This window comes from Orbicella faveolata, unplaced genomic scaffold, assembly GCF_042242905.1.
Source record: "Orbicella faveolata isolate gen_17 unplaced genomic scaffold, um_ofav_v1 contig_1, whole genome shotgun sequence".
NCBI classification, from domain to species: Eukaryota; Metazoa; Cnidaria; class Anthozoa; order Scleractinia; family Merulinidae; genus Orbicella; species Orbicella faveolata.
Window position 1 is genome coordinate 17941319 of NW_028301536.1, and position 26182 is coordinate 17967500.

The 26182-nt window shown below is 36.2% G+C and overlaps 2 protein-coding genes and 1 long non-coding RNA gene across 9 annotated transcripts in view; 1 reads left to right on the plus strand and 2 right to left on the minus strand.

The window, feature by feature from the left end:
• Nucleotides 1-10813, minus strand: part of LOC110045797 (cytosolic purine 5'-nucleotidase-like) — a 29846-nt gene extending 19033 nt beyond the window's left edge. Inside the window, exons 1-10 of one of the 4 annotated variants that reach the window (XM_089293128.1) lie at nucleotides 10678-10812; nucleotides 8450-8518; nucleotides 7388-7515; nucleotides 6124-6197; nucleotides 3254-3330; nucleotides 2714-2754; nucleotides 2561-2600; nucleotides 2008-2063; nucleotides 1418-1457; nucleotides 1030-1078 (exon numbers count right to left, since the gene is read on the minus strand). In XM_089293128.1, coding sequence (XP_089149254.1) covers nucleotides 1030-1078; nucleotides 1418-1457; nucleotides 2008-2063; nucleotides 2561-2600; nucleotides 2714-2754; nucleotides 3254-3330; nucleotides 6124-6197; nucleotides 7388-7476 — 466 coding nt within the window. In that variant the 5' untranslated portion in view covers nucleotides 7477-7515; nucleotides 8450-8518; nucleotides 10678-10812. Of the gene's footprint in view, nucleotides 1-1029; nucleotides 1079-1417; nucleotides 1458-2007; nucleotides 2064-2560; nucleotides 2601-2713; nucleotides 2755-3253; nucleotides 3331-6123; nucleotides 6198-7387; nucleotides 7516-8449; nucleotides 8519-10145; nucleotides 10647-10677 lie in introns of those variants that run through there. The other 3 variants (XM_089293123.1, XM_089293136.1, XM_089293116.1) reach the window with 3 other exon arrangements.
• A 3256-nt stretch (nucleotides 10814-14069) lies between these two features.
• LOC110045652 (uncharacterized) overlaps nucleotides 14070-26182 on the plus strand; it is a 15619-nt gene continuing 3506 nt past the window's right edge. Inside the window, exons 1-3 of one of the 3 annotated variants that reach the window (XR_002296273.2) lie at nucleotides 14070-14392; nucleotides 14515-14596; nucleotides 25873-26182. The exon at nucleotides 25873-26182 is cut by the window's right edge and continues 3506 nt beyond it. This is a non-coding gene — a long non-coding RNA (uncharacterized LOC110045652). The remainder of the gene's footprint in view (nucleotides 14393-14514; nucleotides 14597-25872) is intronic. The other 2 variants (XR_016208288.1, XR_016208287.1) reach the window with 2 other exon arrangements.
• Nucleotides 16756-26182, minus strand: part of LOC110045651 (fibroblast growth factor receptor 1-like) — a 15740-nt gene continuing 6313 nt past the window's right edge. For both annotated transcript variants that reach the window (XM_020751247.2, XM_089293254.1), the window contains 9 exons: nucleotides 26090-26182; nucleotides 25515-25625; nucleotides 24231-24412; nucleotides 23437-23559; nucleotides 22828-22898; nucleotides 22275-22315; nucleotides 21069-21165; nucleotides 20683-20788; nucleotides 16756-20171 (listed from right to left, as the gene is read on the minus strand). The exon at nucleotides 26090-26182 is cut by the window's right edge and continues 75 nt beyond it. In XM_020751247.2, coding sequence (XP_020606906.2) covers nucleotides 20046-20171; nucleotides 20683-20788; nucleotides 21069-21165; nucleotides 22275-22315; nucleotides 22828-22898; nucleotides 23437-23559; nucleotides 24231-24412; nucleotides 25515-25625; nucleotides 26090-26182 — 950 coding nt within the window. In that variant the 3' untranslated portion in view covers nucleotides 16756-20045. The remainder of the gene's footprint in view (nucleotides 20172-20682; nucleotides 20789-21068; nucleotides 21166-22274; nucleotides 22316-22827; nucleotides 22899-23436; nucleotides 23560-24230; nucleotides 24413-25514; nucleotides 25626-26089) is intronic.

The window sequence follows — 26182 nt, forward strand, 5'->3', positions numbered from 1 at the left end:
ATGAAAATCTCACTATTAACAACAACAACATTATCACACTTTTTAAGAAAAATGTTTACATATTAATGGCAAAGAACAGGAACTGATAAAAGTTACTCAGAGTAACTAAAGAGCTCTTTTAGCTGAGTCACAAAATTGAAAATGACTTAAAGGTTGTTGGCAATGTAGTGTTAAAATTTATAAGAAAGAAAACAAAAAACAAAAGAAAATAGTTCTGTGGTTATAAATAAATACAGTTGAACCTCCGGCTGCGACCACCCCTCCTCAGTGAACAGTTTTCCAAAATACCAAAAGTCACATCACTATATTTGGAACCTCTTGTGAGTGACCACCTCTTGTAAGGGACCATGGCCACTACTAGAGCTAAAAGTTTGAAATTTTCTTTGTTTTTAACCTCCTGTAAGCAACCACTTGACAGATAATAGAGTGGAAATTGGATAAGAAGGTGTTGTAACATTATCGTATTCCTGGGTAGTACAAGAGATGGAAATTTCTCAATGGGAAGTACCAGATTTCTTCTCGAAATTAACTTTTCACAAGTCAGAATAAAACACTTAAAACGTGCATGCGTAGTCAAGATATGCTAATGAGGCAAAATTTTGACCCAATATGGTCTAAGCTCTTGTAAGCGACCACCTTTTGTACGCAACCGCCTAGGCTTGACATTTTGGCTGGTCACTTATGGGAGGTTTGACTGTATAACTAAAAGGTCAGAAAGATAATACATAGGTACCAGTTGAAAGTTATGGATATCAATATTTGATTACAGAATGAAGTACATGTTTTACTTATACATACACCATAGGTCCTTATCAGGTTAAGTTTCAGTATCTGTTTGAACGACTTTAGGAAATGTTGTTTCAAGTTTGTCTAAATCATTCCAAATAGTGGCTACAGCTAAGCAAGTGTTAAACTTGCCATTAACTAGTTCTAACAGTATGACCAAATTAGTTGGATTGACCAGCAAGTCTAGTATTGAAGTAATGCTTTAAAGATATAGTCTGGAAAAGATTACATTGCAAAGTATACCTGGCAAGTTGAATAATGTATTCAGTATGAAATATCTTGAATTGTCTGCCTGTAACGTAAAATTATTTGATATTTAAATTCAATAATTCTACAAAGTTATTTATTAAATCAATATTTCAGAATTCTGCATTCAGGTTTGTCTTAATGGCTGATATATTTGTTATACTAGTTTGGAAAATTTGGCGATCTAGAAAGAATGATGTCCCTTTGATGATCAGTCCGTCAATCCTTATCCATGGTGGGTAATAACATGCATGTAATAATCAATAAAATGTATGGAAAAGCACACATTTGTTGCTCTAGGACTCAGAAATTACTTTTTATTTGCTTCTAGAAAAAAGTTGGCATAAAAAATTTCTTACTTAGATAAACTAAATTTGAATCTTACTTGAACAAACTTGTTGGGGTACAATTTCCTCACTTCATAACTGTAAGAAGAAGGTACATGTATTATTAGAAAAGAGACATTTGCAATATTAATATCATGAAAATCAACCAGAAGTATATTAAGATACTGTAACCAAAAGAACACAAAAGAGTTAAAGAGCTGCCTTTGCGGGTGACAGGAGTCTGACGGTGCAACACTGTATACGTTTTTGATACTCATTGTTGGACACTGTTCCAAATGGTCACGAAGATTGTTTAAGAAGTGTAACACTCGTGAACTGAGTTCTTTTAATGAAAGTACACACATTTCAGAAATTTGTTATTATACAAACACTTCAACGATGGAAAGAAGCAGTCTTAATTTTGTTAACAACCACGCTGCTAGGCTTCTCACTATCTATAACAGAATCTAGATAGTGAGTAGCACAGCGAATAAGAGAACAGTATTCCTGATAGATAGTCGGTAGATTTGTACCAATAACTTGATAATTTTGTTTCTTGCTTTCCCTAAGATCAACTACCTCAGGTTTTTCACTACAAAAGATACATGTATAAGCAAATGCTCATTACTTTCAGAGAAATTGCACCTACCCGTTCAAGAAATCAAAACCATGAACACAAACAAGAATGTTTCCATAAGTGTCAACCTACAAAACAAGTCATATGTTACTACATGTAGTTACTTTAAATGATGCAAGACTGCAATTACATGGTTAGATCTTATCAACAGTTATCACTGAACAGTACTTGATAAGACCATAACTTGTAATCAAGTGATGCTCACTTGACAGACATCGAAAAATCAACCAAAGAAAATTGCATGCTGACAATGTACGTAGCTCTACTGTGATCAATGCCAGCAGTTTCTCTGATCATGATTGGTTTTTGCTTGGTTTTGAATTTTCACAGGCAAGTAATAATGGTGATCATATTATCTGATGTAATTGTTGGATGAGGTACAGTATTTTGTGACATTCAGAATATTCAAGGGGGAGATAATGCTTACCAAGACCTTCATTATTCTGGATATTATTGAAAATCTCATCCAATAATAATTTTACTATTATTATTATACTGGACAGGTATAATTGCTATCTTGTTATTGATGTCTCAAGTACAAATTATTAATTTATAAAGCACACACCTTCAGCAGATTTCCTAGCTCACAGTCAAAGAAGAGACCCCTACCAAAAAACAAGCAAGCACTTATTAAACTCAAGGAAGCCACACAGTTAATAGTTAATACATGTTGTATTAAATGGTGATGAGCATATCTTGTAGCATTATCAAAACGTACCTGACAGGAAAGTCTTCATTGTATTCAAATTTGAGAATATCCTGCAAAAGAGAGGGGAAAAAAATTAAAAGACAGTAATAAAAATGCTTTTCATCATTATGTAGAATTACGTCTATGAAAATGTACAGGGTTATTTTCCACGAAATATATTTGGAATATTTTAAAGCATAAAAAATCCTTCAAAGTCTTTTGATTCAAAAAATATCTTCACAATTTCCAAAGCATAAGTCCATCAGTTGAATCTTAAATGCCCCATGAGTGGGAAAGGAATCAAGTTTAAGAAGAGAGATGAGAGTTTATTCACACCAGTATATTTGAAAGATTTTTAGTTAAGCTTCATAACAAAATCATATATTAAATATTAACTAAAGTTATTCCTCAAGTCACAAAACCTTTATTTGAAAATAGAATGGCCATGTACATGAAAATCAATTAATTTAAAATAAAAATTAAATTGAGTATTTGGCCCTAATGTTCAGACTCTGTACATGTAAAAGAAAAGTAATTCTGAATCAAAGTTCATCCTTTAATTTAAATTACCTGTGGGTAACCAATAGAGGCTAACCTCTCACAGATTAAGTCAAAGGCTTTCTTTTCATAGACTGGGGATTTATAAACTAAAACAGAAACAAAGAGCATTATCTATTAATATATGTATTGTTTCAGAAAATATCCAAACAGCTTTACACATTGTGCCAGAGGTTCACTGGAAATACACGAGTGTACATCAGGCAGGTACAAAAGTCGGATCAACTCGGACTGCCAGTCCGGGTCGGATCAACTTGGATCAACTCAGATCAACTTGGATCGTCTCGGATCATGAAAAAAACATAAAATTAAATGAAATTGAAACTTTTACCCATTTGAAGGTTAAAATTCCAGTCAAAAATGGGCTAAATTAAGAAAGACTCGTGACGTTTCTCCATGTTGTGCTGTGTAGTCAAACCTCCATTTTGTATTCTAAGTGCCAGTTCCTCTCGGACTCGTCTCGTGTTCCTCCATCCATCCATCCGTCGATCTCCACGATCGTGGACCCAGATGAAGGTAAATCTTTCTCAATGAATTTGCATCTGTCCACCAAATTGATAGTTTCAGTCATAACCCATTTCTGTTACGCTGCTTGATATCGTAGAAATTCACTTTACTTCCGTTTGGCTCCTAATTTGGAGAACAGGAAGTTGATAGATTTAGCTAATCATTAAGCAAAACCTGGCTTGCTTGACGACAAGGGATTTCAGTGCAAAATGGTTGACGTTTTATAGGAGCGAACTTACAACGATTTTCAAAGATCCTGAAGATAGTGTTTGAGGAGGACGACGATCTGAAAGGTATTTCAAGTAATTAAGAAAGTAATTTTATAGTTTTATAGTTAGTGTGAAAAATTGAGCTGAACGGATTCACATGAGCTTCACAATATCTACATCTACATATCCTGAAAATGGAACAGAAAAAGACTGAATCTAGAATTAGCTACAATTTATTTGTACATGTAAACAGAAGGATTGTGTTTCACTCCTCATGGCAACTGCCAGTAACGTCCATGTCCGCGTCCTAATATCGCAACAAAACGAAGCCTTTATCCAAAGTTACAGAGCTCTACACTCCCAAAAACGACTCAGTCATTACACATTATTCAATAATTAGCGAGATTCTAAACATAAAAACGGTGATCCGAAGAGTATCTAGTTGCATTTGAACATGTTTATGTTAAAGTTAGCGTGATAACTATTTAGTTTCTGCTGACTTAATAAATGTAGATGTAGATGTAGATATTGCGAAGCTCATGTGAGTTCGTTCAGCTCAATTTTGCGCGCTAACTATAAAATTACTTTCTTAATTACTTGAAATACCTTTCGGATCATTGTCCTCCTCAAAAACTATCTTCAGGATCTTTGAAAATCGTTTTAAATTCGCTTGTATAAAATGTCAACCATTTTGGACTAAAATCCCTTGTCGTCAAGCAGGCCAAGTTTTGCTTAATGATTAGCTAAATCTATCAACTTCCTGTTCTCCAAATTAGGAGCCAAACGGAAGTAAAGCGAATTTCTACAAAATCACGTAGTGTAACAGAAATGGGTTATGACTGAAACTATCAATTTGGTGGACAGATCAAAATTCATTGAGAAAGATTTACCTTCATCTGGGTCCATGATCACAGAGATCGACGGATGGATGGATGGACGAACACGAGATGAGTCCAAGAGGAACTGGCACTTAGAATACAAAATGGCGGCTTGGCTACACAGCAAGACACGGAGAAACGTCGGGAGTCTTTCTTAATTTGGCCTATTTTTGACCGCAATTTTAACCTTCAAATAAGTAAAAGTTTCAATTTCATTTAATCTTATGTTTTTTTCATGATCCGAGACGATCCGAGTCGATCCGAGTTGATCCGACCCAGACTGGCGGTCCGAGTTGATCCGGTCCAACTTTTGTACCTGCCTGTGTACATCCTAAGGAAATGAGGGCTGCAAAGGACAAAACATCTAAAGGACTGTTAGCCTGTACCAAGCATTTGGGTTGTAATTTGGGAGCCATGAAATGAGTTGCAAACTGAGAGCCTGGAACAGGCCAAAGGAATCAAACTTAAAGACAAACTGGAATTTTAAGAGGGATAGGGAATCAAACTAATCTACAGTGTCACCCTCTCTGGGGGAGTATGCGCTGTACATGTACCTACCCGATATGCAGAGACGGTCATTGAACATTCCAAAGGAAATGATACCTTCAAAGGTCAAAACTTTTAAAGGAGTGTGTAAAGATAATATATAAAATTTCCAGAGGGTAGGGGATCAAACAAAATTTAAAGATGGATATTTTCTGAATAAGCAATGTGTCATAATAGCTAATCCACAACATACGACCCAAAGGACAGTCAAATAGTGCAGAAAAGATCTAGTGTTTGATTTTGTAAGATGTATAAAAACCACTAAACATGCGCTAAAATGCTGTGTTCAAATGTACTGCAGCACACCAAGCTACATGTACACTGTATGTAACTTCTCATTTCAGTGTTACATGTGACTTAATTTTAGTCTTACTTTATTGCAAGACAAAGTTTATAAAAAATTTTTAAATGTGGCACTTGAAACCTGGAATTATTTATAATAATAATTATTAAGTTTTGCCTAAGATTCAAGTTTTCTGTTTTGACTGAAAATAAAAACTATCAATTAACTCTAACTTGTGGTACTTATTGTTGGTAAATTTGTGTTTGATACATGACCCTGTTGCTCTGGGTTTCAATTGTCATATAAAATAATTTTTAGAACAGCTTTAATTTGATTGATATGCACCAAAACAGGACTATTTTATATGCATACATGTATGTGCATACATGTATACACATCTGTAAAACTGTACAAAGGATCTAAATAAATGCAGAACTTGATCAATATTCTGCAAATTACCTGCTAAAGTATAGTCCATGTCAAAACCAAAGAATTTAATTTTGTCCAGACTAAGACTTCTGTTGACGAACACTCTGGAAAAAATGGGAATAAAAAGTTAATTCAAACTATACCATACACTCTACCTACATGAAATTCAGAGTTAACAGATCCTAGCAAAATTTAAGCCTTGTTTGTAAAAGATAAAGCATCATATAATACATGGTATAAAAACAGAGTGACACAAGTTCAATTTCTTGACATTACACACGTACTTGCAAATTGACTCTTTTGAAGTCTGATAAAGGTTACCATAGTTACAGGCCTGACTGTCCAAAATACAGGTAATAAGTTTCACAAAAGGTTGATTACAGCAAGAAGACCAGAACTGGGGTGGGTGGACAATAGAATGGATATATGGACCCCTATTACTTATTTAGAGAAGTTGAGATATTAATCTGTCCCTGGGAACCATATACATGTAGTTTTTTTTTTTTCATCCCAAATGCTTCAGGAACTAGCATCATCTCAGAGAACCTTGATTCTCCGAGGGCCAAGCTGCTGCTTTCCTTTTTTAATCCAAATGCTATCGATCACTATTTCTGAATATCTGCTTATCTGGAGCTGACTCTGTAATGCCCATTTCTGTAGCATGGAGTGACCATGGACATAACAGTAAATTGCTACCCAACATGAAGGACATGATAATACTACATGTACAGTTATGTATGTATGTAGCTCACTGCAGATTTATTACAATATGACTACTTGAACTGGGCCACCTAGAAAAAACCTAATCAATCAAAACATAAAATGAGAACAATAGACTGATAAGATTTTTGTGAAGGCAAGTATTAAGTTTCTGTTTGACATGAAAACATAAACACCATCCACTCCTGTGTTGTATACACTCTTATACAGAACAACAACAACAACATTCAGTCCTTAGCAGTGAATTAAAACTTGTTTTGTGACAACTTAAATCAACAAATGGTAAAGTTTCCTGAGAGGTCTGCAATACAAATACACTTTTGTCGGGTTTCCAATTTTGTTTATTTAACTATTCTTTGTATTCTTCAATGTTATTGGTTTATTTATTAAGAAAAAGATCACTATCCTTCCTCCTTAAGTAACATTCTAGTTGGTTAACTCTTTTCCAAGTGGTTTGAGTGGTCACACTGTAAGCATATTAATTTGATTAGCCCTAGCCATCAATAAGCTGCAGGAAAACATTTTATACACTCAGGTAAGGGGAGGTGTTCAGAAGACTTGCTTATGGACTTACCTATTAGCAGTGTCTCTCTTGAATGCCTTTGTCCCATCAAGAGTATCCACACTTGTGTTAAGGTCATAAGGGTGGGATGGGTATGGCATCTTTAAATCTAACACTTCTTTAGCAGCAGTCCGCTTTTTCTACAACACAGAAGAAAAGAAAACAATGCAGTTATCACTTCAGGCTCATCTTACAATTTATTTAGAAGTTATTCATTACCAAAATAATTTTGATTTCACCCACAAGTTATGTTACAGTTTACACTGTATATCAAGACCTATTGCCTGACAGAAGATCATACATTGTACTTCATCAGTCTCACTGGCACTTGTCTACCTATATGGCAGATAGCCAACACTGCAAACTAGGTGGCTAATTGAAGTTCCATTTTTACCTTTATAAGGTTAATAACAGAGAAAGTTCGTGTAGGTGGCAATCAAAGTGAATTTGCTTGACACAGACAGCAAATTTTGCAGGTTGCTGACTGTTATTGAAACCTCTGCATCTGGTAGTGAACCAATATTTAAAAAGCCTAAGTCTGGTCTAATCCAGTTGATCAGAGAAGTTACAGTGTAGGCAGCCCATCAGAGCCAAACTTCTAAAACTCTGACTAGTTCATGAGCAAAGAGCTATTAGAAGAAAGTATTATTTCTGTCTCTGGTTATGATAACAGTCTGATCTAGAATGCAAATCTCATCAGGCAGCCCCAACAAGTTGCCAGTGCTCACAAATTTACTGTTAGGAAAAGGGAGGCATTGTAAAAGTAAAGAGTCTTACCCACAAACAAAACACAGTGACTGGACTACTGACGCTGAGTCCAATATGTTAAGTCCATTGTAAAATGAACAGAATATAAAATAGAGACTGAGATAACCTGAAGATCACATTCACTGAGTGTCTATGGGTTTGGCTGCTTATACATGTAAGTAAGAGATTCTTTGCTGCAATCATTTGAAAAAGCCTGACACTTCTTTGAAGCACAGACAAGTATTCAACCAATAAAGCTGTAGAGAGGGTAGATTGAGGTCCTTAAATAATTATGTAACCATTAAATTGAGTATTAAAATAATGTACCTGTCCTCAAATCATGAGCAGGCTTTAAAATTCATGAAACATGAAATGAAAATGCATCTCTCTTGCTCTCTGAAAAGCAGTTGGAAGTTATGGAGTAAAGGAATGTAACAGCTTGTATTTACCACCAGGTGACTAAACAATATTAAGCTGTTTTATTATGATTAAAGTTGACTAAAAAGGAGAAACATTAAATTACAAAATTTGAAGCATCCTGACATGACTGTATAGATTGACTAGACCTTCAAGGGTGCATTCTGGAAAATATTTTCTGTACACAAAGAAAAAGGTAGTAAACTATATATCACTACAAAGCTAATAAACTGTAGAATCCAAAAATAAAAATATACTTTGCCACTTTTGTTTTGATAAGTGTCAAACTGACCATATTTGCTAAACTATATTCCCCCCCCCCCCCCCCCCTTGTGTTACTGTGTACATTCAAACTGACTGGACTATATTACTCAGGAGATGATGGTCTAACGAAGTGAGTGGGCTTTTCAATATGTCACTTGGTTGCTTGTGGATAACTTGGTTACATTTCAATTTTTATTGATTTTTTTATTTAAAAAAAAAGAAAATCCAGGTTAAGTAGACATCTTTTGCATGAAAAAATATTTAGGACAAAATCAACCCTGGAAGGTCTACAGGAACCTTAAAAGACGGCAGCAAAGGGTTTATGTAAGATGCGCGATGAGGGCAAAAAATTAGTGCGTGGCAGATTAAAGGGATATGTAATATTTGAGTATTATTAAAATTTGTAGAGGTGCCAGTATCTCAACAACATGATCCAGAGCTTTGGGGATAAATGCTTGGATGGCTGCTAATGCATGCACAGTGTAGCATCCTTCATGAATATACAGTTTGGTCAGAAGGGGTTATATGCCTCTGGTTTGGTTTGTTATGTGTATCATGTTGACCACATCTACATATCACCAATTTCATTTTATTCTGTAAAATTTCATCATTGTACTCATTACAAGGAAACTAATTTAATTTTTGTTTTCCTCAAAGCTTTTCGCTTCTACATGTAACTGAAGATAATATTGAGAAAATAATTACATATCCTACAGCACTGCCCTTGGGTATATATATGCAGAGCAGTAAATTTCATGCAAATTGGAATGAAACCAAAACGTCACAAATTATTAACGTACTGAGATTGCAACATAAAGTAAGACGGTGTGCACATGAAAAGTTTAACTTTGGGTTACAATTTTCAAAAATTTCACATTTCTAACAATTTTCCTATCTAGAATTTCAAGTAAAATTTTCAAGCAAGTCAGCATTTCACACTTGACAACGCAAAGCACCGTGGAAAGGTTAGCAATCACCGCCAACATTAAAAAGCATCGTTTACATAAGCTTAACTGAAAGACAATGCTCTTCATATTTTTCCGTTAAGAGTCCTTATTATAAGTACAAGTTTATGAAAGGAAGACGTGGAATTAACGAACGATGCTACCAATTTCATTCAGACCTACTTGCCGACCTAAGTTCAACTGCATCAATAAAGTTCAACATGATACCACAAATAACACTTGTTAAATCGTATGAAAACCAAATAAAGCAACTAAAATGATCAAGAAACTGATGTTTTGATAAATAAAAGACAATGATTTCATCATTTCATTCACCTGAACGGTGTGAGTCACGTCACCGCACAGAGGAAATAAAATAATCTTACTTTCAACCTTACCTTCAAATATTCATCAACCCCATTTGCACTGTTTTTTGTCTTTGAATTCATCGTGCGCTATGGCTTCACTGGCTTCGCTTTACACTCGAAATGAAGACGGATTTGAAAGAAATTATGTGAGGCGAGTTTCACCGGAACAAAGATCTGAAAGAGTAGCTAGTCCGGGCAAACAAGTTGCTCACGAGTACAATAGCCAACCATAACAAGAATGTGATTGGTCGAAAATAACAATAGAGGTGAATGCATCGTTCTCACGCAAGGCAGCTTGGCCACGAGTTCGGCAAACTTCTTGTTCAATATTGAGGTGTCCTCTTCGCCTTGCAAAGGTGCAAACGGGACGAGCAGAATCTTGTGACGGCGACGAGCTCAAGCGATCAGGCTATTGTAATCAGTAACGCGGACACAATATCTTAGCGTCAGACTTCAAAGAACTTGAGTAACTTAGTCAAGTTACATCAGGCGGGCGACAAGCACCCATTGACGCTACACAATAACGAATTGTCAGTAAATATTTACAGTCATGCAATCTTACCTTCTACTCTTTGTTAATGAAAGAAATTTTCTTAGATCAACCCACAAATTGCATTTTCTTCAACCTTTGGATTCCACGACATCGAACCACCTTGACGCACCATCAAAGGTGCAAGGATCTGCACAAACATGAACGTCATCATATGATTGGTCCAAGTTCGTATTTTGCCAGGATAAACCAATCACGAAGCTTCTTGTAGATTTATTGTCGAAAGAGAATGAAAGGTCCCTGCAGGTTTTAAAAATGCCCAACAGATCCTTTTGCACACCATCCAAGTAGTTTTTATCAGTCAGGTGAAAAAGCTAGTGGAAGGCAAATAAGCAACTGGAAATAAAATCCTCGGAATTAGATAAAGGGTCTAGTTACATTGTATAATTTTGAAACTAAAAGTTAACTACTATTTTTATAATGTTTATTCCTAATTCACAGAAAACTGTTTTGGAAATCACAGTTCACGGCTACTGACGATAGCCGGGATTCACAAGGGAGGAAATTGGCCGTTTCACCTATATCAGGGGAAAAAATTAGGCCATTCACGAATCCCGAAAGTACTCTTTACTGACCACCTTCAGATAAAGAGATAAGAATTGAAATGTGCAAAATGAAGTACTAATTAAAATTCTTGGAAATTCAGTCAGAACCATAAAACCAACGTTTTGTCCGTTTCGGGCTTAGCCCTAAACCTCTAGTACGTATGGCGCGCACGGTCCTCACTTGCGACGCAAGTATAAGCCGATAAATATAAGCATAAGAAGCTTATGCGCTAGTGGAACGGCTGCGACATAAACATGAGCATATATTAAGCTTTCTTCTTTTGCTAATGCTTATGCTTGAAGCATAAGCATTAGCAAAAGAAGAAAGCTTATGCTTGCGTCGCAAGTGACGACCGGGCTTTATGCCTATGCTTATCTCTGGCCGTCTCCACTAGCGCATAAGGTTCTTTTATACTTATGCTTGAGTCGCAAGTGAGAGGGGGATTTATGAGAAAAGGAGGATCAAGGAGGGTGGGGAGGGGGAGGGGGGAAGAGGGCAATCAAAAAATTAAATTGACCCTTGTCAAGGGGTACTTGAAATAAAAAGAAGCAACGGACAACTTGCCAACAACTGAACTTGCTCAGTCGTTTCGGGTGTAGTCCTCTCTCTGTATGTCAGAAACGTTTTTTACATAAACGCAACTCAGATTTGAAACTTTCAAGAGCTTTTTCAGCGTCCTTTTTGGCTTATGTGATAAATTATAATTACTATCAAAACACAGAGTGTCCAGGACCTGTGATGGATCATAGCATACTATTGCCTTTTCTAGATAAGACGGGCAAGGCAATAGCCTTGATGTATTTAGTTGTCCAAACACAAATGAAAATAGCTCTCTCAAAAAGTAACCTGCACAGCTCCAACAAATTCAAACGGGAAGAATTTAGAGAAAAGTTGTGCGTGTCTGCGAAGCTAAGTTACTGGAAGACTCATGCAGAGCACTGCCGAATAGCTGAAAGAGTTCAGTAAAGTTCTATGAGTCCGTGAGTGAAATGAGAGGCCAAAAAATTGAGGAATCAGAAAAGTTGAAAGAACTGGACAAGTACATGCACTATCGCCGGTCAGTTGCAAAGTGAACATGTCAAAGCCGAGTGACGAAGTGCTGCTGTCTATAAAGTCGGCTATAAACTCGCTATTATTGCAGAGTAACAACAGAACCAGGAGTCGAAGAGAAACAAATTGAAGATTCAGAGGACTCGAGCAAAGTGATGACAAAGAAGGAAATTCGATGGATTCATTACATTTACTCCATACACTTACTCCAATGACGAGTGTTGAGGATCATTACTCCGAATAAAATCAGCGTAGAAGAATCTGAAGTAGAAAAAAAGTTCCATTCACCAGATCCGGAAGAAGTACTGGTATCAAAAGAAGAGGGGACACCTCACTCGCAGCCCGTGCCCTCCAGGCGTTTTCAGCCGCGTGGTCAGACCCTTTCAGCCGGGGCCTGTCCACAGTCCATTGGCTATTTTTCAGACCCCACGGTTGTTAATTTAACGCTATCTCTATCCAGTGGATAGAGCGGTTTTTGTTTTCAACTGTTATCCACTGGATAGCGATTTTAAAAGGCGAGGTAAGCCCAATTGCACAAGTTTGTCTTGTAGCTTTGATTGATTGACTTTAAATTTATTTGTAATCGATTGGGGGAAGAGGGGAGGGATAGTACCAAAACACCAGAGGTTAATGCAGAGTGATCTCGACTATTTTGCGATTGGACAAGAAGGGTCTTGAAAAACTTTTACTGCAGAGTAGTTTCTCATCAGTCCCCTCTCCAACATCTTTTTGTGAATTCTCCTTAATATAAGGGCACAACTGACAGAACAGCCGATACCTGATCCACCCTCACCCTGCACCAAACCCCACCCCTCGCGGCCCCTACTCCTGTAGGCGTATCCGGCGCGAAACTACTGACACGAAAGATACAAGAATGTTGTAGGGCATACTTTATATGTTTAAGCAATAGAGCACTTTTATTTTCCGTGTTTACATAGCCTCATCTAAGCAGTAGGAGGGTTGGGAGAATTCGAGACAGTTATGCAAACCCGAGAAGTAGTTGAGGGTTTGCAAAACTTTCGAGAATTCTCCCAGCCCCCCGAGTGTTTAGATGAGGCTATGTAAACATGGAAAAAGATGAAAGATGAAAAAGATGAAAACAGGAAAATACGCGCGAATAGCACTTCTCACGGTTAATTCTTCTCATTTGCATTACAATGTAATCCAACGTGGATGCGAGGCAATTTCGGGCTAAAACTACAAAATAGCCTGAAATTTCCTCACATACCTGCTAGATTTTATTGTAATGCAAATTAGCCTGCGACCAGGCTCCCGGCGAGGACGGAAAAAAATTTCGGCGAGCGCGAAACAGAAGAATTCGGAGAGGGAAGAGATCGGGCGCTTCGTTAAATCGGGCACACCTGGAGCCTGTTCGCAGGCTAAATGCAAATGAGCGAAGGTAACAATGAAAAGGGTTTTTTTCGCGCGAATCTAAAACGTCACAACTGTGTTTACATACTCTCATCTAAACAAACCTATCGACCAATGAGAGCGCGCGTAGTAGCTCAGTTATTTTACAAAACCTCAACGATACTCTAGAAAGACTAGAAAGTGCTAACATGATACAAGATAAAAATACAAGATAAAGATAAAAACAAGACTAGGTTATTTTCTCCATGTGCCTTTTTCGATTTCACGTGACGTTGTGATGATTTTACAGCTAACCTCTTCAGTCCCCTCTCTCACAGTCAGCATATTAAACTCGCTATAAGACTCGCTATAAAACTCGCTTTTGTACCAAAGAATCCTACATGACACACACACAACTTGTTCCCATGTTCCCAGAACAACTCTATTTCTGTAGTCAATGAAGCCTGGGCATTAGATCGCAGAAAACGGCGGGAAGATGGCGGCTCGCCGCGGATCGATGATTGTTGTTTTGCAAATTTAAATGCTGTCAAATTCTGTTGATAGTCTTTTCTTCTGTCGGGGTATAACAGTGTTATCTGTTGGATTATTCTGTCGTTCATAATGCGATTTGACTGAAGCAACTATCTACTGATCCACTGGAGTGACGAATGACGACTCGGTTCGGTTGAAACTGTTCCAAGGTTGTCAAGGTTCTCAGCAATAAGCTTATATAAGCTCAAGCTTGGATAAGTTTATGCTTACGTTTACGTGGATTTGAGAGGTAGGAGAAGGACGATTTATTCACAGTATCATTCGTTACCATTGGTATTGTAATTGATGACACTTTGTCGCTATTTTTCTGTTAAGAAGCACATAAGCAGTTATTAAATTCCACATTTGCAGGTCTTGTCCAAGGTACATTCTGGCAAAGTTGTAACAGTTCTGACAGTCAAATGGATTTATACTGCATCAGGTGAAATCCCAGGTACATTTGTTCATGAGGGGGGAGGGGGGGGGGGGTGGGGAGGTGTGAAGGAAGACTACAGGGGTTTTCAAGGTTTGGCCTCCTGTATTCTCCTCTGCTTCTACCTGTATGCTTCTCTCCCGACTCCTACTATTATTGTAGGTCCTAGCTACAACATTAATTTATATTGAATCATTTGCTTTCCTCTCCCAATTTTCACCTTCTGGAAATCCTGCTTAGTGCTATCTTTAATTTACATCTCCTGGCTATGATATTCTTCCCAAGTGCTCCCTTTTTAACTTGTTGTAGTGGTGGAGCAATTTCACCCCTTCACGCCATTACTGGGTTGCTTCTTGTTAGACATTTGGAATCCCGGGAGGGAACCCCCATATGAAAAGGTCAGGGATGCTTGTTGGAAAATTGGAATTTAACCCCTAAAGGAGCCTAATGTGGTAGTTGCTTGAGCTTCATTAGACCCCTAAAAGATATCACTTAAAAAGGAATAGGTTTGATTATGAGACACTGTTCAAGAAAGGATCCAACGTGCACTAGCAGAACCGATTCGGGTACTTGCGAGCAGAAATCACGCCTAAAATTGAAACAGAAATTTAATGAGAGCATTTCTTTTATCTTTATTTCTTCGAGAGCACCCTAAAGGATACTTGGTGATGTTTTGTCATCAATGCCCTAAGTGAGACCAGAATCTTTGATTTGTACCTGAGATGTAGGAGTCCCCCCAGTTTTCGAACATCTGCCGTCTAAGGCTGTTTCACAGTTGCTTGTACTGTGTCAAGTTAGTTATTCTTTGAATTTCTGACACAAGTACTCATGTTACCGCACAAATGAACTACATCAAATAGATTTTCGCATGAATGCTTTTATGTGTAGAAGCCATACAAGTATGTAATTGTATAAATAGCTCATTTCCCTAAAGATATTGAAAGAAGATAGAAAGATAGAAAGAAGATAGAAAGAAGATATTGAACGTCACTAAATTGATGAGCTGGATGAATATTCGAATGATTCAAGCTGTGATTAAAAGTTTTAGACGATCCACAGACAAGAGAATTGAGGAGAATTTTAATGACATGTTTCGCTATTATTTATACGGTATGGTAAAAAATACACCTAAATATGGACATGGCAAAATGATATAAACAAATAGTTGATAAATAGAAGAAAGGAAATTACACAAGGTTGGGAGTTCTGCAGTCTTTAATATCGCCTTGGAAAGGGAAGAAAAAAAAAAAAAGAAATTAAAGAAGTTATTACAACAAGGGGTATTTGTATTTGGTCACCCAGCCAAGTAGGAACCCCACTGAACAGGGTTTAACTTTGTTGAGCAGATGAGATGCAGTGCTGTTCTTGTGGTATAGGGACTCTACATTGGATACAATTTGTTTAATTTCTAAGATATCTCAAAAGGTAACAAAAAAAGAAAAAAATTCACTGATACAGGCTTGGAAAATAAAGAATGAAAAGATTAAGAATGAAAATGAGAATGATTACTTGCTTTGGTGATCGGACAAGAAGCGGTAAGTACTTTCTTTATATGGTCTTGGTATGTCAGACAAGGATAACCTATAACTTCATGAATGTTTCCAACGGTGTCGCATCTCCTCCAGTATTCTCTTACCATTGCATTTTGCACTATTTCCTAACAATGCCAGTCCATAACTTAGCCCACAGATTAAAACCTCAAGTCAGTGGCATCAAAATTGCCCCTGTTTACAGACAGTTGAGTGTCTCATAGCCACTTTGATTTGTCCAAGTTGTGAACTCCTGCACTGCACCCTCTTCGTTAGGTTAAATCTTTGTTCGAACCTTTTGTCCCATTAGGCCAGCAATTGCCTCCAGCTTCCAAGGCATAAAGCAAAGAGGAGTATTTCTACACTTCCTCCTGGATGGGATGCTAGTCCATCACATGATTACCCCCCAGAATTTCGTTTGCTAGTACCCATACTCCTGGGTGGAGACAGGCGTTGTGAGAGTAATTAATTGTCTCGCCCAATCACACAACACAGTGACCCTGGCTAGGGCTTGAAACCAGACTACTTGATCTGGAGGCCAGTGTACTAACCCTTAGGCCACCATGCTACCCACACTCCTTCACCTTTTTCAAACCCTAAAAGTTCTATGGTATAGCATTTGTTTCTTGCAAAGATTGTTTCATGTTAATGTACAGAACAAATGGTATTTATTTCTTAACATTCATGTCACAGTTGAGAAAAGAACAACTCAAGATTTTTATCATACATTTATCTTATTATAATTTGTTACCTAAACCTGTACATTTGTAGTGTATGTGTTAACAAAAGTAAACTGTAATAATAAGTTTATTTCTGTGTCAAGTAACTAGTAAAACGAATGATCGTTCTACTAGTAGGAGACACATAAAAGAGTAAAATAAAATAAATACTTTTTACAAGAATAAAACAAAATACATGATAATTATTAAGAAGAAAAACTATATACATACAAATTTCTATCACATGATAGTTGATGAGGGTGTAGCCTGAGTCAACTATTATGCATAGATATCAAGAGCAAATTATCTAATTGTTTTTACAGTATAAACCTACTCTAAAACATTCACAACTTGAACAACAATCCTCTTGGCAGAAATGTTAACTTTGAAAATGCTAAGAAACAGCCACCATTTTGTTAACAACCACACATTGCTAGGCTACTCACTTTCTCTGTACAACAATATATAGTGAGTAGCGTAGCCAAAAGCAGAACGGTATTTGTGATAGAACACTTAGTAGATTTATACCAAAAATAAAAAAATATAAACACATAAACCTCTCAAGAATGGAAAACTCTAGTCTAAAACTTCAATAGGTAACAGACAGACACTTTGAAACAGTCAGCAAACAGGTAAGATTTCCCTTTGATAAATAATACTTTGGCTCAGAATGAACATTATGGATGGTTAGTAATACTCTTGGAGAAACAATTTCTGCTTTAAGGCTGTGTTTAAAAACTGCATTGGAGCCTTGACATACAACAAACTTTCCTGGCTTCATCTTATTACCAGATAGTCAAACAAACTTGCCATTTCTTGGAAAAAAAGAATTAACTTCAACTTTGACTCATTCTTTCAAGATTTCCTGTTGTGTCAAGTTACGTTGATGCCCTCTAAGATGGATACTTAGCTCCTGAAAACAAACATTAGATGCTGGAGCCAACAGTGTTCATCTTAGAGAAAGTTAACTGTTGTGAACAGCTGGTTACAGGAAAAATATATATAGAAAAAAAACCTGAAAGGTCCTGCTTGGTTATTTCACTAATCACAATGTCGACATTGCCTGAACTTCTCCTTGACTAACAGGGCATTCTCTGAGCAAATTAAGCTTCAATGTTAAACTGGTGGTTCAGTGTATAATCAAGAGTGGGAAGCCTCTGGGGGAGGGGGGGGGGGGTCAAGACACGAGGGAGGAATAACTTTCCAGCAGTACTGAACATTTAACCATTTAAGACTGAATAAGGATTTTTTTTTTTAGTTCCTAATTCTTTTCTGAAAATATCTTGCTTTTGCTATGTGCAGTCATAAAGACAAGACGGAACATTTTACTGTGATTAGTGATTATTTTGTTCTTTACTTTACATCTTTCACACCTTTCTTGTACTTTACTAAGTTGGAGCTGGATTTACTAAGTTGAGCTGGATAACATTAACAATATCAATTCATCTTTCATATAAATTTTTTTAAAAAATGTTGTTAACACCTTAATTAAATGGATTGACTCTCATTGAAACCTTCCTTTCTACAATGACCATTAATGCATGTACACAGGTTTAATTAATTTTTTTGACAGGTATTTTTTAAATGATCTGGATTATAAATAATTATTTATACCAGTAGCTAAATCTGATTTACCATTTTAAAAATGATAAGTGAAAAACTCTAAATAGCCATTTAAGCATTGTCAACTGTAGTGTCTTGTCTTTTGACTGTTTGAGGAAGATTGTTTGTGGTAGCCAGACTGATAGAATATAAGTTATCACTGCAGCCATGTCTTACAGGTCACGCTATAACAAAAAACAGCAGGATACTTACTGCACCATCTGGTCCTGTACATCAAGAGATCTTTTCTGGTAGCTAGGCATGTAAAATCTTTTTTAGCCGACAGATGCAATAAGACCAATAGGCCTCTGGGTTAGTAGGTAATGGCTATAGCTTGTACAAATACTGACCTGTAAAATATATTTTCTGAACACACACGTTTCCTCATGTTAAGGATTTTCAAACCAAAATAATGTTGAGAAGAGCAGTATCTAGAGCTAGAATTACTAAAAGTGGAAATTGGAACACTGCTCTGTCAACACCAGCTTAATTTGGACACCTACACCTGTACTTATTATGGATAGTTTTTTTTGACCTGATGGAAAGCTTAAGTTAAAGGTGTCTTATGTGTGCCCTCTTAGTACACAATAACACACTCAAAAAAAAAAAAAGAATTTAACTTCACTTTGCAGCAGGAGTGGTTATCTCACGCAATTGTTACTTTAGAGATTGTGCACTTATTGTACCCTGTAAGAAAATAATTTAGTTTTCTTTAAATTAATGTACTTTATATTAAAAGTCATTAAGATTTTGTTTGCACATTTGAAACAGACAATGGGAGAATGTTTGTTTACAATATTTGCCTCATTATCATAAGCAATACAGTTTCTGATGGAGCTACAAAGAGATTAATACTGAATATTGAAAGGGCACAGCACGATTAACTGTCCCAAGGAATTTGAGCGCGATGTATGTATTGAATACTTTTTGTGCAACGAGGGTTTGAAAGCTCAAAATTTTACAAAGAATTTGTGAGCTCATTAGCGCTTTTGCCACACAGAAATTTTGATGTTTTTGAAAGCGAATTTGTCCTCGAATATTACACCCAAAGAGCCAAAAATTTCACCACTTACTAAGTTTCACAAGCTCTTTACGTTTTCCTAGTAAAATCATGTCTAGCATGATGCCTTCTATGTGCAAAGTCGTATGTTAATGAGGAAAAATGTAAACAATGATGTCAGCAAAGATTCGCCTATAGATGATTGATTTAAGAATGAGACATTGATAATTTGGGCGAGCTTTAGGTTCCTTTAGTTTAAACTGAAGTTAATTTAAGGCACTACACATTGCTTCAGTATGAGTTGGTGACATTTGTTAAGGGAGGCTTCTTAACATGGTTGCACACCTGGATAAATTGGTTCTTTTGTCCATCCCTTTGGTGGATAAATACATGTATGTTGACTTGAGTTGATACATGTAATTTGTGTTGTACAGGAAAATCAACCCAAAGAGTCTTCCAAACATACTCTCTGGACTGATGCTATATCAGTGCTGGTCTTTTGCTTGTGGGCTGGCCCAGAAGGGCAACTTCCTCCTCTGACTGATCTTAGTGTGTGATTAAACACTAGCTGGCTCATGTTTGGAAGTTCCCAAGACAAACCCTATGCATTTGATTAGGACCTAGTTGATGGGCTGCAGATTTGATTTTGCTTGTTCTGGATTGCTTCCACTTTCAGTGGTTTTGTCAGACTCCATGTCAACATCTGCCAGACAGTCAACTGACTTTGATAAGATCTCAACGTATTCCTGTAGATAAAAATTTTGTATCTTCTCAGTGGTTTTTTTTCGATGTATATATCTTAGATTTAAAGATACCAAGTATATTGAGTAGCCAAGAAGAGGGAAAGGGGCTGGTTGGAAAGTGGATTTTTTTTAAGGACCTTCTATCTACAAACTTTTTATTTTTGTTTCCATGTGAGAACAAAGTGAACTTCCATGAAATTTGTTTGTAATACTTGGGCACATTGATCTCACCAATCATGTTCAAGTGGAGCAATTGTTAGCTGTGGATTTTTTTAAAATAATAAGCTTTTATTTGCAGACAATACAGCCAGTTACATACCTTACATTACAATAAATCTACTCACAAAACTTAGAATACAACACAGCTACTCTACATTACTACTCCAACATGATTGGTGAGATCACAAACAAACTCAGATTCTTATTGTCCAAACTTATATTGTGATTAGTTGAAAACTCTCCAGTTGCCCTGGCTGAAGTCTTTCCATATATTTGTTTTATTAAAAAATCATACCTGAGCTGCTTCTGTTGAAAGTATCTCATCTAGCTGTTCACAGAGCTCAGAAAATGAAGGACGGATTTTGGCGGTGTCACCCCAACATTTCAGCATTATTTCATAGCTGAAACCAATAAAGTAGAAAATAATTTTTCAGCATATTACTGTCATTCTCTTTACATATTTAAGCTGGGACTTTTCTTTTGGACATAACTATAACACATCATTTCCCATATTTATTGCATCAAAACTTGTTATGAACTGATTTACATGTAAGCTGCGGTAAGGTGTAAGAAGCAGTTTCTCAACCATCACAAGTAGTAAGTTTTGCATGAAAAATGCTAATATTCAAGAATACTTGAGATTTTCTGGAATTAATTTAACTGTCTTAACATTCCACTCACATTTTAGGGGGACAGTTTATAGGGCATTCCATTCGGTATCCATTTTTAAGTATTGTAAATAATCTTTCCATGGGAATTCCAGGATAAGGTGTACCACCTGTAAGAGAGTAGAAAAGGGTTAAGAATCAATTAGGTATAGTAATAAATATATATATATTTTAAAAAAATAATCATTTTAAAAATGTTCAGCAAACTTTGCATGCTATGATTTGTTTGCTGAGTTTACTACAGTAGAACCCCGTTGATATGGTCACCAATGGACCGTGGAAATTTGGCTGTATCAATGGGGCAACCATATTAATGGGGCAGGGTCAAATTTTATGTCTGGCCTGATATATATCATGATTGCACTTCTAAACAACTGTTTTATGAGCAGCCGGAATGCAGACATAATTTAAATAAAATGAAACTTCAATCACTACATGTGCATACAGTATTGACAATGGAAATACGAACACAACTGGTTTGAATGGCTATATAATCAGGGCAAAATTATAAAGGATTATAGAGGTTGGGATTTCAGAATGTGGCCTTAACAGGGTAGCCGAATTGACAGGGTTTTCCCATAAGAAAATCTATAAGTGTTTCATGGGACAAAGAAAGTGGCTGTAATAATGAAGGGAATGTATTAACGAGGTGACCGCTGGGGTTCCACTGTATACAGCTGTAGCTCCAGCTCCATTTGGGCGGGGGGGGGGGGGGGGGGAAGGGGGCACTTGGTACATCTATATGCATGAATGTTTTTACCCTTTCATCCACTAGGAATTTTCCTCGGGATGTGTGTACGCAAGATATCTTTTCTCTGTGTGACATTCTTTTTTTCAGCTCACTGAACTTGCATGAATTTTTTTTGGCAGTGGTTGTGTGCATTTTGTTTTTTTTTTTGGTATAAGTATGCATGCAGAGTATTTGCTTTTCAAAATCATCCACCCCCTCTTCAATAGTCAAATGGTCCACCCCTAACCTGGATCCTTGTGGATTTTTGAGTAACATAAGTGCATGTCTAAGGATACTTGAAAAATGCATAAAGCACTTGGATGCGGATAATTGGTACCTTTCTGTACACTTCTCCATTCTAATGACTGGACAATGAATTTAGGCTTGTTATTAACCATTGTCTTAATATTGAATTACAAAGAAAATATAAAAAAACATCAAATAAGCATTGGAGACAATCAGATGTGGATCAGGATCTATTCAACCTACCAAGTGTGAAAATCTCCCACAACAGAATTCCGAATGACCACCTAAAGTACAGATAGAGGCAGATTAGCCTTAATTACCATTTGCTAGTTTATCTTGTAAAAGGTAAATAAGTATGGGTAATCAAATGGTGACAAGTGAAAATGGTTTTATCAAACTTCTTATAATTATTAGTATTTCCTAGCTTATTTCATGAGTATACCATTGATTACCTTTTACATGTAATATCATGGGAGACAAATTGAGCTTGCAATCATGTGTTTTTGCCTTGTTTATTTAATGTATTGAGAAAATTTTTTCATATAAAACATTGCCTTGGCAATTTTGTAATTTCATATGTGAAATTATAAATTAATGCTGAAATTTTGTGCCAAAATTAAGGAATAGTTTGTCACCCATGATATTAATTTAATAATTCAGAATAAGAGCTGGTTTACATATACAAGTGTATATGCAGGCAAATGTTTTTGGACTAAGACAGCAGCACACTTGTAATAAAACTTAATATTCTCTAGACCAAAGCATAGATTATAGTAAAGCTATGATGGTGACTTACACATCAGTCTTTACTGTGTACTGCTGGTCAAACAAGGCCTCTATTGCAAGCCACTTTACTGGAAGACGTCCCTAAAGTAAAGAGCATGTTAGGAAGATATTTCCCATGTATAACTAGAAATCGTGCACAGTTCCAATAGCCTCCTGAGTATATTGATAAGGATGTTTGTGTGTTTTAGGGAGAGAAAGATCTTATGACAATTATTTATTCCTTTTCTAATAGTGTGATCTCCATGTCTATACTTATTCACACTATGTTCACATGAAAGAAATCTTTGTCAGTTATACTAGAAGCAAGAAGCTCATAGAATCGTCAAGCAAACTATCTTATACTGTAGCACACGTCTGTAAAAACAGTCACACAAGTCACATGAAAGTCACAGTTTGCATTTGTTATGGCTAGCTGCAGTAGAGCACCAGAAATTCTCCACTGACATCATTATTTTGCTGCTTCAATGTGCATGCATATGCCTGGGCAGATTGTATTTGTCTTTCGTTGGGAATATTTAATTTTTGATGTAATAATAAATTATAAAATGTGCTTGAATGGGAACAGATGAAGAGAAATTATTAAATAATCAACTTTTTTATATCTGTTAATAACACTTACATGAGTTGTTCTTCTGTAATAGTCTGTATTGCCAAGATTTCTTGCTAATCCAAAATCTGCTATTTTTATTACAAAGTCCTCGGCAATTAAAACATTCCTGGCTGCCAGGTCTCTATGAATACACTAGCAAGTTGTGGGGGAAACAAATTGAATTGAAGTCAGAAAAATTATTTTCAACTTCCAATATCAAAATATAACACTCCCTGCTAACTTTTAGTGAGAGCTTGGAGAATATTATGGCTTATATAGATGTTAATTTGGCATAATGACAATGTACTGATATAATTACAGGGGCAACTGAGAGGTAACTATGAATTCATTCATGAAGTCATTATATTGGCTAAAGCCTTTTATGGAATATTAAAAAAGATATCACTTGTTATGTGATCACTCAAGCCTGTGTAGCAGGTGTTGTGGTAATATAGAGTGCCAATCCACATTAGACCATCTTCCGTTACTCCTGTCAAGTACCTGCTACCCAGGCTATTCAAACTATCCATGAATACTAAGTTTGGATAAATAGTAGCGTGTGTTGCCGGTGAGTCGTTGAGTAATAATAATAAGGCATGCATTGAAGAGGTGCAACACACATGCATGCCTTCACACACTACTGAAACATGATCCCTATTATTATTAACTGAGCACCTGCTATGTACTGTAGGTTACTTAATCATCCAAACATAATGGTTTATGTGAAGTTTTTATAAAGTTTTTGGAAGTTTTTGTGGGTTTCATAAGATGGTAACATTAGTAAAATGTAGTTATTTGTCTTAGCAGCTGGAAATGAAATTTACCTTTTTTGAGGATAAGTAACTCATTCCTCTAGTAATTTGGTATGCCATTGATAAAAGATCCCTAAAAGTTAATTGACTTGCTGCCTTCTCATCCACAAGATCCAACGAAGAAGGTCGACTGTCACGTAGAAAGTCCCTTAAGTTTCCATGTGGACAGTACTCAACAATCAGAAATAATGGACCTGAAGGTGCAAAATTTGCAAGTTGCTTCAATTTATATTTAATCTGTTTGATTTAAAATTACGGTACATATTATGCTTTAAACAGGTGATTGACTGAACTGTAAATAGTTTATTTCCCTGCTCCTTTTTTTTCCCTATTTAATTAGATGAAGATGGGACTATTTGTTTCAAATTTACTTTTATGAAAAACACAGACATTGTTTCAAGTAGACTGAAACCAATTAACAAAAAATAGACATTCAAATAGACATTGTAAGACCAAGCATGCTGCCATTGGGTTTGTGATCGAGTGCATGTTACTGGGCTAGTTTCACAGTCAGCGCATGTGTAAGATATGGTGTGATGTAGTTCACCCAATTCAATTGTTTACAAACCAATCAGATGCCAATAGATAACTCCTGTGTCCTGTCCAGAATAAAACAGTTGGGCCAAATAACGAATTTGATGTTCAACACTGAATTCAAAAATGTTCTGTATAAAACCATTGACATCTTCTGTGAATTTTGGACATCAGTAATTCTGCTAGCTTCAGTGTAACCGTGTGGCAATTACCATGACAGAGGTAATCATTCTGCTTTCACAATTAAAAATTATAGTCTGTGATTACCAAGATACATGTACATGTTGATAAAAAACAAAAATGTACTTAGAGTCCAAACCTACAAAGGAATGTCAATGAGAAATCTTACCTATATTGCCATGTTTTCACTACTGACTGATAAATTTTTGAAGCCAAATTTCCCACAAGAGTCATCAGCATGGGGCATGCCCCTTGTCATCACTGTAGTTGTTAGTAGTGTACTGTAAGTTGTGTAGATATTGTAATTTAAATAGTGTAAATAATTAGAGCAATATCATGTAAATGGAGCTAGTGCTGTAAGTAATCTAAATAGTGTACTGTTTGTAAGCATTGTAATCCCTTGTGTTATTGCAAATAAAAAAAAGAGTCATCAGCATGCTTGCGATTGTTTTATAAACTATGAAATGAAATGATTAACATTGTAGCTTGCAAATGTGCTGAGCCCCTAAACCCTCCTTTAAACTGATTTTATTTTTTGTTTTCATATGAATTACTGATAATAATCTAATATTAGCCTTATACCTTGCACTGTGCAGGCCCCAAGAAAGTTCACAATGTTTTTGTGTCTTCCTATTTCTTTCATGGTTTCCATTTCAGATATCAGATCAGATAATTCAGCATCAGTAGCAGTTTCTGTAAGAAATGCGAGCAAGAACTTGATATCAAACTATTACACGTAGCTTACTTGTACTATTTGTTTTTAGAGGCTGGTTAAGTCCACTTAAAAACAATTAAATTTCCAATATAATAATATTATGTCCTAATATCTGAAATGTAATATATGCTTCACTTATATAATTTCTGCGATATTGCATCAGTATCGATTCTGTTTATTTTGCTTTTAGCACATGTGAGAACAACTTTTTATCATTTTTGGTAGGTGTCAGAGGTTACTTACTAAGTGAGGTGAGAACTTTTGAATCACTGTCTGAGGGTAAGATTTTGACTTTAATGACACAATGTAATATATTCAATATTGCAACTTAGTGGTGAGACAAAGAAGCAATTCTAGTTTTGCATGATAACTATCAGAGCTCTAACATTATATGAGCTTTATGATAAATAGATTAAATCACAGTGTTTGAAATGTCCACTACCTTTCAACATCTTAACAGCAACAGAGCAAGGTGTAGTAATGTTGCCTGGCAACTCAAAAGCTTCTGCTTTAGCAACATAACCAAATGCACCCT